Genomic DNA, 12,408 nt, shown 5'->3' with positions numbered 1-12,408 from the left:
TGCTCCTTATGCTCAGGGCTGCCACTCTCACCCAGGTTGGGCTTAAGAGAGCAGTAGCTAGCCAGCTAATAAAGGCTCCTTAACTTGAGAAAAATTATGACTTTGTGGAGCATTTGGGGGGTACCTAACCTATAACAATCTTATATTACATAAAAAGTGAATAAATCCACAATTCCTATATTTAACCTGCCCTTGATTTTTTTTCCAATTAGAAGGTTAGCTCCTAATCTCTTCACTGTGATCTGTTCAACCCGTGCTCTGGACCTTATACTGAGAGAGAAAATTTGAATTGGGGAGGAATTCACTGGAATGGAATCCCTGACCTCAATTATGCATATTGATATGGGCAAATGTGAATTTTAAGATATGCTTATCTGCGTGTGAGGGATGCTTGGCGCATCATTAAAAGTTGCCAAGTACTCCCAGGGGAGCCACCAGCTCTGTTGGAGACCCAGTACCCAGAGTGTCAGGGGAGACACCAATTGTCCAGGCTTTGCCCCGTCCACAGTTTACACATCTAAGTCTAATGTAATCTCCCTGAGCTCCAATGCTGAAATATGTCGCTTACACCCCCACAGAAAGGGGTTCTACACATAGAGTGGACGTTAGACCCAGACCTGCAGCCCCGACATCACCCAGGAAATTGTGGGATTCTGGTTTCAGGAACCATCTGCTGAGTCAGTATCTGCCTGTCACCCTGATGCCTGCAGTATAGAAAAGGGACCTGGAGAAGGGCCAATCTGAATGTTTCCCGATGTTCCCCATTTGACTTTTTGGGTGAATAATTCTAGGTGTCTGATGATCTGTGGAATTTTGCTACAGGCAGGGGGAAATGTGATCTACCCCATGAAACAATTAAGGTCAAAACAAACTCTGAAGTCACTCGCTCACGGTGCTTATAATTGTCCGCTGCTGCAGTAAGAAAGGTCTGTTGAAGCCTGAGAAATACCATAGCAGGTTGCACTCAGCTGACCTGGGGTTGATCCCCGGGACCCAATATGGTCCCAATATGGTCCACTATGAGTGATCGCTGAGTGCAGAGCCATGAGTAAAACCTCTGCATCACCAATGAACAAAATCAAACAAACAAAAAAACAGGAAAAGTTATGTTTACTCCTATTTGCTAATGATTTCATACATTTTCAATAATGAATTGATGATCTCACTATTTATTACATGTTCTGTATATGATTAGGTTTTTAATGAATGTCTCTCTAAGTCATTAGTTGGGATCAAGTGACATTTATTAACATCTTATGTCAATGTGAAATTGCTCCTTGGTTTGGCAAAAGTGACCCCATGGACTGTGGGGTCCATTTCTGCTGATCTCAGGGGTTGTGTCAGTGCTGTGTGAATGCATTGAAGATGCAGGGACCTTCTCTAAGACTCACGTCCTACATCATTTTGATCTGGGACCACCCAGGGCTGGGAAAGCCCTGGGAGATGACCCCTCAGTGAGTCAGGGGCTCAGGGAGGAGGAAACAGTTCGTTATACCTGAATCCTAACATGCTCTCCTGGCACCTGAACCCCTACAGGAAATTTTCATTCTATGTAGACCCTTGGGGAACGGGCACTCTCAAGGCTGGAGTGAGAAAGGAAACAGGCTAATGAGCCAACACAGCAGCTGTAAATATGCCTCTGCCCGGTCCCTCTGCGTGTTCACTCTGGGGATGCACGGGGCGAGGACGGTGCTTTTGCAGCCCTGAATGTGTCCGTGGAGCGAAGCTTCCTCTCCTTCCTGCTGCCTTGTCTGGGCTCCAGACTCCACCATCAACCTTGCAGGGAGGAATTTGTGTTTGCACTCAGAGGCTGCCTCTGGGATTGCACCCAGGTGAGTCCAGCTGTCAGGCAGCCTCTGCAGGGAATGAAAGACAGCTGTCACAGAGAATGAAAGGCAAGGCTGCCCCCGATGAGGTCTCGTGAGAGATACAGATATCACGTATTCTAGGAGGGGAAGTAGAGTTTCATCATGGCAGCTGATTTTTCACCTTTCACCCAGAATGGGGGGTCCCTCTAAACAATCAGTTGACTCATGGCAGGGCTGAATTAGTCATCGATTCATGAGCTATCATTCGTGACTCACCAATTCATCCATGGTGGGGTGGCTGTTTTATGCCTTTGATGCCCTTTAACGATATTTATAGAATTTGTCAATAGGCAAAATCACAAAACATGGTTTCCATGATTAAGGAAAACTCTAGTTCCTTCCCTGGATGTTTCCTAGAAGACATTGAGAAATTTTTGATCATGGTGTGAAACTTCATTCACAACGTGTCACTCAACAGGTTTTGCAGAGTCAACTGTTGTGATAAACATTTCTTAGCTTTTCGCAAACAATTGCTGACAGAGGCCTCATTAATAAACCTTGGGCCACTGTTGGGATTTGCCAGATATTTCCATAGGCCTTCGGTCTGTGTACACTTTCCCAAGGCCACCTGTTCTTTCAATTATTGAGGTCGCTCTAGGACAGCAAGGGGAACCGGGACCCTTTCAGAGATACTGATGCAACTCAGCTAGAAGTTTCCAAAATCAGATGCAAGAATTCTGCATGGCTCAGAAATCCTACCCAGATGAGTTGAAATGTAATGTAGATTCTACAGATGCTTGTTTGACAGGAGGAAAGGAAAGTACATTTATCTGAAACCACCTAAGAATGGCTAGCCTAGCTCAGGTAACAATATTCATGTGTTTTAGGGTTTTATATTTAATATATGTCTATATTACTTGTATCACTCATCATCCTGTTATTTATCAATTTGGTCTAGCGGGTACCAGTAATATCTCCATTAGTTCCTGTCACATGCTAGCATAGACCAATGGCATACTGGAGGCTTTTTCAGGGTCAGTGAAATGAGACCCATTATGTCTATATATGTATATATTTTTTTGCTTTTTGGGTCACACCCAGTGATGCTCAGGGGTCACTTCTGGCTCTGCACTCAGGAATTGCTCCTGGTGGTGCTCAGGGGACCATATGTGATGCTGGGAATTGAACCCAGGTCAGCCGCGTGTAAGGCAAATGCCCTACCCATTGTACTATCACTCCAGCCCCTATATATATGTATATGTATATATTTTTTAATGACTACAAGGTAAGTGTTATTTAGAATGCAATATAGGGGTCAATTATGGCATTTACATGATAATTGTACAGATTAAAGTAGGAGAGGAAATGGAGGGCTATCATTTTCCAAGAAAAGTAGAAGTAAAGTTCTACTTTGAAATTAATGGAAATGTGTAAATATTGCTGTTGATGCCCAGGGCTACCCTTTGGTAACATTTCTCGATTATTATTGTGATACAGTGCACTTGACTGCCTAAACATGAGAAAGACTGAGATCAAAAATTGTGTGAACAGACCTTGAAACAACAGAATTTATAGCATGAAATCCACTCTTGAAGATATTTGTAGGAAAGAAAAGCAGATATGCAGAAAGGGATATATGCTAATCAGAGTTATTCTCTAATTGATTCATTTTCAGTGTGACAAAACATATTTGCTTGCTTGAGACTCATGTCTAGTTTTCATTAAATTGTTTCTTCAGCCGTTTGCTTAGTATTATGGGGGAAGGGTGGTTTCACTCCTGTTTTTTTTAGATTCATTGAGATCAGTGACAGTTCTCATGGTCTTTGCTTCCATTTAGCTAATTTATGCATGTGCAGTTATATTAGGGAGGATATAAAAACTCACTTATTTCTAAGAGTCAATTAGGACACTATTCCTGTGTGTATGTTGGGGATTTTGTTTTAATTGAAAGAATTAATCATTCACTTCACTGTTCCACAGAGAGATATTCTTGCTTTAAAAACAAAGTGAAGGCTCATGCATATAAATACCTCTGACTAATCACCCTTCATACATATTTTCTATTTTCTTCTCACATCTCTTCATTCTTACAGTTTTTTAAATTAAATATTTTATCATTTTAAAAATTGGATCACTGTGAGATACACAAAGTTGTTCATGATTGAGTCTCAGTCATGCAATGCTCTAACACCCGTTCCTTCACCAGTGTACATTTTCCTCCATCAATGCCCCCAGTTTCCCTCCTGCCGCACCCCTACCTATCACCCTGTCTCTGTAACAGACACTAACAGGTACTTCTCTCTCTCTTGCTCTCTCTCTCTTTATCTCTCCCTTTCTCCCTCTCTTTCCCTCTCTCTCTCTTTCTCTCTCCCCACCCCCTTCTTGTGCATTGTGCTTTGCAATACAGATACTGAAAGGTTATCGTGTATAACTCTTTACTACTTTCAGCACTCAGCTCTTATCCAGACTGATCATTTCCAACTATCATCCTTAGATTTCCTTTGGTCTGTTGGCAAGAGATCTGTTTCTCAAAGCTGTCTGATATTCTACCATCATAGGAACCATTCTCCTTGACATGTGACTTTCTCGCACATGTCAAGGAGAATGGTTTTCTACTTTCCTCGCATATCTGATACCATGCATCTGCAAAGAACATGAAACTAGAGTTTCTGTGTGAATTCTTCTTTTCCAGTATTCTTGTAACTCAATAATGAGCCTGACTCCGAGTCAACAGTGTGAGGCTGGTTGGTTATGTAGTTGGTTATAATGTGTCATGGAGGGACAGATTTTGAGGGTCTTTCATTATATTTATAAAAATTTTGGGGTCCGAGTTAGTACAGCAAGTTGGCTACTGCCTTGCATGTGGTCAACCCAGGTTTGATCCCCAGCACCCCACCCGGTTTCCCAAGTGCCAGGAGGAGTGATCCCTGAGCACAGACCCATGAGTAAGCCTGAGCACTGCCACGTGTGGCCAATATTTTGTAATTATAAATACACCCATCAAAATTAGTTGTGAGGCTGAGTTACTATAGTGCTTCCAACAAAGAGAGGAATATTTTCTCTAAACACTGTTGCCAAGGATATTTTTGCTGCAAGCTTGCAACAGGTTAGGTAGAGAGTAAGGCTCTTCTGAATAATCTCCAAGACACAGAGAATATCTTCCCAGGCCAAAAGAGAGTGAACTTTCCAGAGAATCACAGTGCTGACAGTTGATAGGTTGGAGACCTCACTGGGTGCAGATACAGGGACAGAGATAAGTAAAATTGAAGAGATAGGAGGAAAAAATGTTTTTTTTGTTTTAGTTGTTTTTAATTTTTTTATCATCATGAGATACAGTTACAAACTTTCATTATTACATTTCAGTCATACAATGATTGAACACCCTTCCCTCTACCAGTGTCCATTTTCCACCACCAGTGTCCCCACTATCCCTCCGGCCACCCTTACCCCATCCCACCTGCTGCCTCTGTGGCAGGCACCTTCTTTCTTATGCTCTCTCTACTTTCGGGCATTATGGTTTGCAATATAGATACTAAGAGGCCATCATGCTTGGCCCTTAGTCTACTTTCAGCACACATCTGTCATCCCAAGCAAGCCCTCAACCATCATTTACTTAATGTCCCCTTCTCCATCCCAACTGCCTTTTCCCCCAGCGCGTGAGACCAGCTTCCAAATCGTGGAGCAATCCTTCTGGCCCTTATCTCTACTGACCTTAGCTGTTAGTCTCATATTATGTTATTTTATATTCCACAAATGAGTGCAGTCATTCTATATCTGTCCCTCTCTTTCTGACTCATTTCATTTTGCATGATATTCCCCATGTCCATCTACTTATATGCATATTTCATGATTTCATCTTTTCTAACAGCTGCATAGCATTCCATTGGGTAGATGTACTAAAGTTTCTAAATAGGATACATTTACTGGGGTGCATTCCCTGGCAGAACCCTACGAGTCTCTGAAGAGACTGGAGTAGAGCAGCACCCTGGGAGAGACTAAGCAAAATGTTAGAGTCGTCTTGGGCTGGAAAATGAACAGAGACCAATGAGACTGGTGTGCTTGGTCTGGCCTTCTTTTATCTCTAGAGGGTCGATATTAGGAAGCACGGGATGCAGCCCAGCGGCCTCCTATCCCCAGATGGGTCATAAGTCCTGTCCTCTGTGCTGGGGACAGAGTGGTCTTTGATTCTGGAAATGTCACTATTTCATCAGCGGGCCACCATTTGGTCCCAAGGGAACCTTACAAGGGTGAGGACACCAGAGCTTAAGAGATTTCTCTATTTTCCATCTGTTTCGCTTTCTTCATTCACAGTCCTGCAACCCAATATGACCACAAGAAAATATTAAAAATAAAACAAAAACAAGCAACCACCCCAAAACCCAGTGTCATGTCTACCTCTTTGAAAAGTAATCATATGTCTTAATTCAAAACTTGCAGTTTTCTCCAGCACATGGAACCAGGAAACCTGACAGGAAATACAGAATTTCTCCTCCTGGGATTTTCTGAGGACCCAGAGCTGCAGCCCCTCATCTTTGGAATTTTCCTGTCCATGTACCTGATCACTGTGCTGGGGAACCTGCTCATCATCCTGGCCGTCAGCTCAGACCCCCACCTCAACACACCCATGTACTTCTTCCTGTCCAACCTGTCTTTTGTGGACATCTGCTTCATCTCCACCACCATCCCCAAGATGCTGGTGAACATCCAGACGCAGAGCAAAGCCATCAGCTATGGGGGTTGCCTTGCCCAAATGTACTTTTTCCTCCTCTTTGGCGTGTTGGACAACTTTCTCCTGACTGTGATGGCCTATGACCGCTACGTGGCCATCTGCCACCCCCTGCACTACACGGTCATCATGAACCCCCAGCGTTGTGTGCTGTTGGTTGTTATTTCCTGGAACATGAGTGCCCTGCATTCCTTGCTGGAAGTCACAATGGTGTTGTCACTGTCCTTCTGTGAGAGGGTGGAAATCCCTCACTTTTTCTGTGAACTCAATCAAGTGGTCCACTTAGCTTGTTCTGACACTTTTCTTAATGACCTAGTGATGTATTTTTTTGCTGTTCTCCTGGCGGGTGGCCCCCCCTTTGGGATCCTTTACTCTTACTTTAAGATTGTTTCCTCTGTACAGAGAATCTCTTCCGCGCAGGGGAAGTATAAAGCGTTTTCCACCTGTGCGTCTCACCTCTCCGTGGTCTCCTTGTTTTATGGCACATCCATCGGCGTGTACCTGAGTTCTGCGGTGACACAGAACCCACAGCGCACTACCATTGCTTCGGTGATGTACACGGTGGTCACCCCCATGCTGAACCCCTTCATCTACAGCCTCAGGAACAAAGACATCAAGGATGCTCTGACAAGTCTCCTTGGGAAGAAACAATGAAGCAGCACTTGTCCTAGAGTTGGTGAACTGCATCATTTCAGGGCTCCACTCCTGAGAAAAAAAAATGATGATTTTGAAAATCACAATGTAAGCAAGGGACTCAAATGACTGTGAGCATGCTGGACTCTTTCAGGGTCAGGGGATTGAGCCCATCATTGTTACTGGTTTTGGCATATGAATACACCATTGGGAGTTTGCGAGGCTCTCCCATGTGGGCAGGAAACTCTCGGTAGCTTGCCAATTCTACCAGAGAGAGAACTAGGCTATTTGATGTCGCTTCCGGGAGCTTGGTTTTATAGTCTCTGGATGATGGCTGTTGGTGGGATTACACAGCGCCAGGGGCAGTCCCTGGGTGTGACCACCTAGCTACTGGAAAATGGGGAATCTGGGCGGAAGAAGCCCAGTCCCAATCCAAACAGGTTTGGAGGTCTCAGCCCTGGGTCCCACACACCTGGGTTCCTCTGCTGGTTCCTTCATGCGTGAGGCTCATGCAAACATGTTGAGAGGGGCCTTGAGCATGGCTGTGGCTAGACTCAGGGGGTCTTTGGCCGCCAGGAGCTCTGCTTGGGGCGGGGAGGAAAACTGAAGCCCACCCTCTCCAAGGGACCCCAGGGAAGACAGCCAGGCGTGGGGGGCAAGAAACTGCCGAATCCAGAGTCCAAGATCACAAAGTTCCGCATTATCTGGGTTCTGTGGGACTTCATTCATGTTTGAGGCTCGGCCAGAGCATCCAGAAAGTGGCCTGAAACGTTGCAGCGGCTGCGTAGTGGAGGTCGGCTGCCGGGGCTCGGTCCCTTGAGGCGGGGAGGGTTCTCACCTCCCCCTCTCTGGGGCACCCCGAATGAAAACAGCCTGGTGCTAAGAATAGATCAGAAAAAAATAAATTTCTATTACCAAAAAAAAAAAAGCTGAAAAGGGATAAAGGATTCCTATAGCTATAAAAAGAGGATAACTTCTTTAACAAAGGGAAACACTCAGGAAGTAAACAAAAGCAGCAAGTCCAGCATCCAGACTCTGGTGTTTTAAGTGAAGAATTTTTATTAGCCTGTCCTCTAGGCAGAGGGAGGGGTAGAATGAAGGGGGGAGGGATAATGGGGACATTGGTGATAGAAAATGTACACTGGTGGAGGGATGGGTGTTCAATCATTGTAGCACTAAAACTCAAATATCAAAACTTTCTAACTGTAGTTCACAGTGATTCAATAAAAATAAATAAATAAATAAATAAAAGAATTTTTATTAGGTGTTCAGATATTTTTGGGGGTCACATCTCGTGTTCCACAGGGGTTACTCCTGGCTCTGCACTCAGAAATTACTCCTGGCAGTGCTCAAGGGACCATATGGGATGCTGGGAATCAAACCCGGGTCCGCAGCATGCAAGGCAAACACCCTACCTGCTGTGCTATCGCTCCAGCCCAGGTGTTCAGATTTTTTTAAAAAAAAAACAACCTTTATTTATTTATTTATTTATTTATTTATTTATTTATTTATTTTGCCTTTTTTTTGGGTCACCCCCGGCGATGCACAGGGGTTACTCCTGGCTTTACACTCAGGAATCACCCTTGGCGGTGCTCAGGAGACCATATGGGATGCTGGGAATCGAACCCGGGTCGGCCGCGTGCAAGGCAAACGCCCTACCCGCTGTGCTATCACTCCAGCCCCCGGTGTTCAGATTTTTTAAAAAACACGTAAAATTAAGAGTTTCTCTGTCTCTGTCTTCTAATTTAAAACTTTAACCGGGGGTTGAAATTTAGGCACCAGTGGTTAACAAAGCTGTCATCAATAGACTTTCACACATATAATATTCCATCTCCAAGACCAACCTGTGTCGGTGTCACCCCCAACCAATGCCCCAAGTTCCCTCTGTGACTCCTTATCTCTTTAACAGGCACATCTTAAATTTGAATCATTATCACTGGGGTAACATGCTGACTCTCTGATTTAACAGATCACAATTTCTTGTTCTCAGAATTCGAGCCCAGAAATGACGCATTTCACCAGTTCTAAGACACATGTTATTTCATTTTTTCTTCCCAAAGAGACTTGTCAGAGCACCCTTGATGTCTTTGTTCCTGAGGCTGTAGATGAAGGGGTTCAGCATGGGGGTGACCACCGTGTACATCACCGAGGCAATGGTAGTACGCTGTGAGTTCTGTGTCACCGCAGAACTCAGGTACACGCCAATGGATGTGCCGTAAAACAAGGAGACCACGGAGAGGTGAGACGTGCAGGTGGAAAACGCTTTATACTTCCCCTGAGCTGAGGAGATTCTGCGGATGGAGGAAACAATCTTAGAGTAGGAATAAAGAATCCCAATGAGGGGGCCAACCCCCAGGAGCACTGCTGAAATATACATCATCAAGTCACTAAAAAATGTGTCAGAACAAGCCAAATGGACCACTTGATTGAGTTCACAGAAGAAGTGAGGGATTTCCACATGTGCACAGAAGGACAGTGGCAACACCATGAGGATTTCTAACAAGGAATCCAGGACACTCGTGATCAGGCACACCAGAAGGAGCAGCCCGCAGAGCCGGGGGTTCATGATGACCGGGTAGTGCAGGGGGTGGCAGATGGCCACGAATCGGTCATAGGCCATCACCGTCAAGATGAAATCATCCAGGCCTGTGAAGAGGACAAAAAAGTACATCTGGGTGATGCATCCTGCATAGCTGATGGCTTTGTTCTGTGTCTGGATGTTCACCAGCATTCTAGTGACGGTGGTGGAGGTGAAGCAGATGTCTACGAAGGACAGGTTGGACAGGAAGAAGTACATGGGCGTGTGGAGGTGGGGGTCTGAGCTGACGGCCAGGATGATGAGCAGGTTCCCCAGCACGGTGACCAGGTACATGGACAGGAAAAGGTAAAAGATGAGGGCCTGCAGAATCCTAGAAGAAGAAATTCTGTCACTCCTGTAAGGTTTTCTGGCTCCATGTGCTGGAGAAGACTGTAAATTTTGAATAGTGAAACACAATTATTTTTCAGAGACAGACAGGACTTAGGTTCTTGTTTTAATAGTCTATTGTGGTCACATTGGCTTGCAGGACTTTGGATGAAGCAAGCTAGATAGATGGATAACAATGAAATCTCTTAGCTCTGATTCCTCACTTAAGAGCTCAGTCATTCTCTGGCCAGGTCACTCTCCTAGGAGCTGGGATCTCTTTGTGCCTTGAAGCATTATTCAGAGAAAATCCTGTTTGAGGCTGGCAGCGAATAAGTCTTTGGTAACAGCCCAGTTTTTAGAGAAAATATTCCTTTCTGCTTGAAGGAACAGATCAACTCCATCATACAAATATTATGTTGCATTCGTATATTTATAATTTTTTTTTAAATTGGCCACACCTGGCAGTCTTCTGGGCTTACCCTTGGGTCTACACTCAGGGTCACTCAAGAGCTTCAGAGACCCTATGGTGTGCCAGGTATCAAATCCTGGTTGGCCATATCAAGGAAAGTGTCCCATCCACTCTACTGGTTGCTATAATTTTTACAAAGATAATAAAAGGCCATCATATCAGCCTTTCCATGATATATTAAGTACCATCTAAGTAACCAACCAGATTCATTCATTCATTCAACTTAGAACAGAGTTCATAATAAGATACTAGGAGACTGCAAAAGAATTCATATTGAAGCTCTAGTTTCATATTCTATAAAGATACCTGGACACAAATTGTTATGATGGAAATTAATTTTATGTATCTTTGGTTTTATAATTTATTTATAGAATGTACTTTAAAGAGATTATTTTACTTGCAGGTGGGAAGTTTTTAAAAGGTACAAGAAGCATTAAAAGAGCTTCTTTAAAGGACAGAGAAACTACCCAACATATGGGTAGTTGATATCAGTGGGCCCTACTGGTGACTTAAGTGAAACAGGGAAGAGAAAAACAATCACTTTCTCCCTATCCGCTTCTGCCACCCGGGACTCAGGTTTACTGGGTTCTTGTCTCGCCTCACAGAAAAGAATTTCAGGAGTAAACAAGCAATGAAGTAAAACAGATTTTATTTGGAGGTTTTGAAGGGAAGGAGAGAAGCTGGGAGAGGGTGGAGAGTAACATGCTCAAGAGAGAACCCGGGCTTCCCCAAGGGCAGAGAGAGCCCTGCACACATCCCAGCATTAGATAGAAAAACATGAGAGTCCACATCCCAAGAGGGGAGATGCGGGCAACACATGTGCTCAGACACTACATGTGCTCGGACACACGAGTACAAGCAGTACATGGTCTCTGGCAGCACCTGTGCGCCCTTCCTTTGTTCAAGGTGGCCTTTATAGGGTTTCTCCAACCTGCCCCCATGTGGAGCTTCTACCTGGGTCAAAATCCATTGCTAAGGAAGTCATCAAGGGGGTTGGGGGTGGTTGAGGGTCTTTTCTGAAATTCCTTTCCTGGCCTTTTCTTTCTGCAGGAGCTTCTCTGGGTCTGTTGCTGTATATAGGTGAGGGTCTGAACAGGCCATAGTTCCTGGTTTTTCCTGTTTTCTGCAAGATGCAAGTTTTTGCCATTGCCTTGGAGGGGGCCTTCCCTATCCTGCCTAAATCACATTCATGGTGCATATGGTAGTCCTCTCTTAGATCAATAAAGATGAAAACCAAAACAATCATAACAAAGATAGATAGATAGATAGATAGATAGATAGATAGATAGATAGATAGATAGATAGATAGATAGATAGATAAAAAGCTGCCCATCCTGTCTGCACTTGTACCCCCCCAATTTCCCGGAGAAGCTCCAGCAGGAACAAAAGGCAGCAAAGTACATTAAAAAAGACCATCAAGTAACCCCAGCTCTACCCCTTGGCAATCTCCCTGCCAATAAACTCTTTTTTTTTTTTTTGAGCCATACCCAGTGATACACAGGAGTTACTCCTGGCTCTGTACTCACATTACTCCTGGAGGTGCTGGGGAACCATATGGGATGCTGGGAATCAACCTGGTCGGCAGTATGCAAGGCAAATGCCCTACCAACTTTACTATTGCTCCAGCCCCACTAATGAACTCTAACCCAGGGAGAAAACCCCATGTAGTAGGGTAGCTCAGGAGAAACCCTATAAAGCCAGCTTGGACACAGGAAGCGGGCCCATGTGCCGGCTCACCAAGCACTTGGGTCGCTGCCGAGCACATGTGTCACTCACATTCTCCTCTTGAGATGTGGACTTTTATATTCTTTTATACTGGAACATGTCCTGGGACTCCCTCTTCACTCTTGAGAAGCCCAAGATTCTC

The 12,408-nt window shown here is 44.5% G+C and overlaps 2 protein-coding genes across 2 annotated transcripts; one reads left to right on the top strand and one right to left on the bottom strand.

Annotated features, from left to right (window-relative positions):
• The first annotated feature begins 6,258 nt into the window (after positions 1-6,258).
• LOC101549922 (olfactory receptor 7A10-like) lies at positions 6,259-7,188 on the top strand. The gene has a single exon (XM_012934183.1). The coding sequence runs from the start codon at positions 6,259-6,261 to the stop codon at positions 7,186-7,188; it is 930 nt and encodes a 309-aa protein (XP_012789637.1).
• Positions 7,189-9,208: 2,020 nt separating this feature from the next.
• LOC101549662 (olfactory receptor 7A10-like) lies at positions 9,209-10,122 on the bottom strand. The gene is given in 2 exon segments (XM_004614971.2): positions 9,209-10,074; positions 10,077-10,122. Coding segments are annotated over 2 exon segments (912 nt in total).
• Positions 10,123-12,408: the final 2,286 nt, after the last annotated feature.

The sequence above is a fragment of the Sorex araneus genome, chromosome 2 (assembly GCF_027595985.1).
Source record: "Sorex araneus isolate mSorAra2 chromosome 2, mSorAra2.pri, whole genome shotgun sequence".
Lineage (NCBI taxonomy): Eukaryota > Metazoa > Chordata > Mammalia > Eulipotyphla > Soricidae > Sorex > Sorex araneus.
This window is presented reverse-complemented; position numbering and strand designations above follow the sequence as displayed.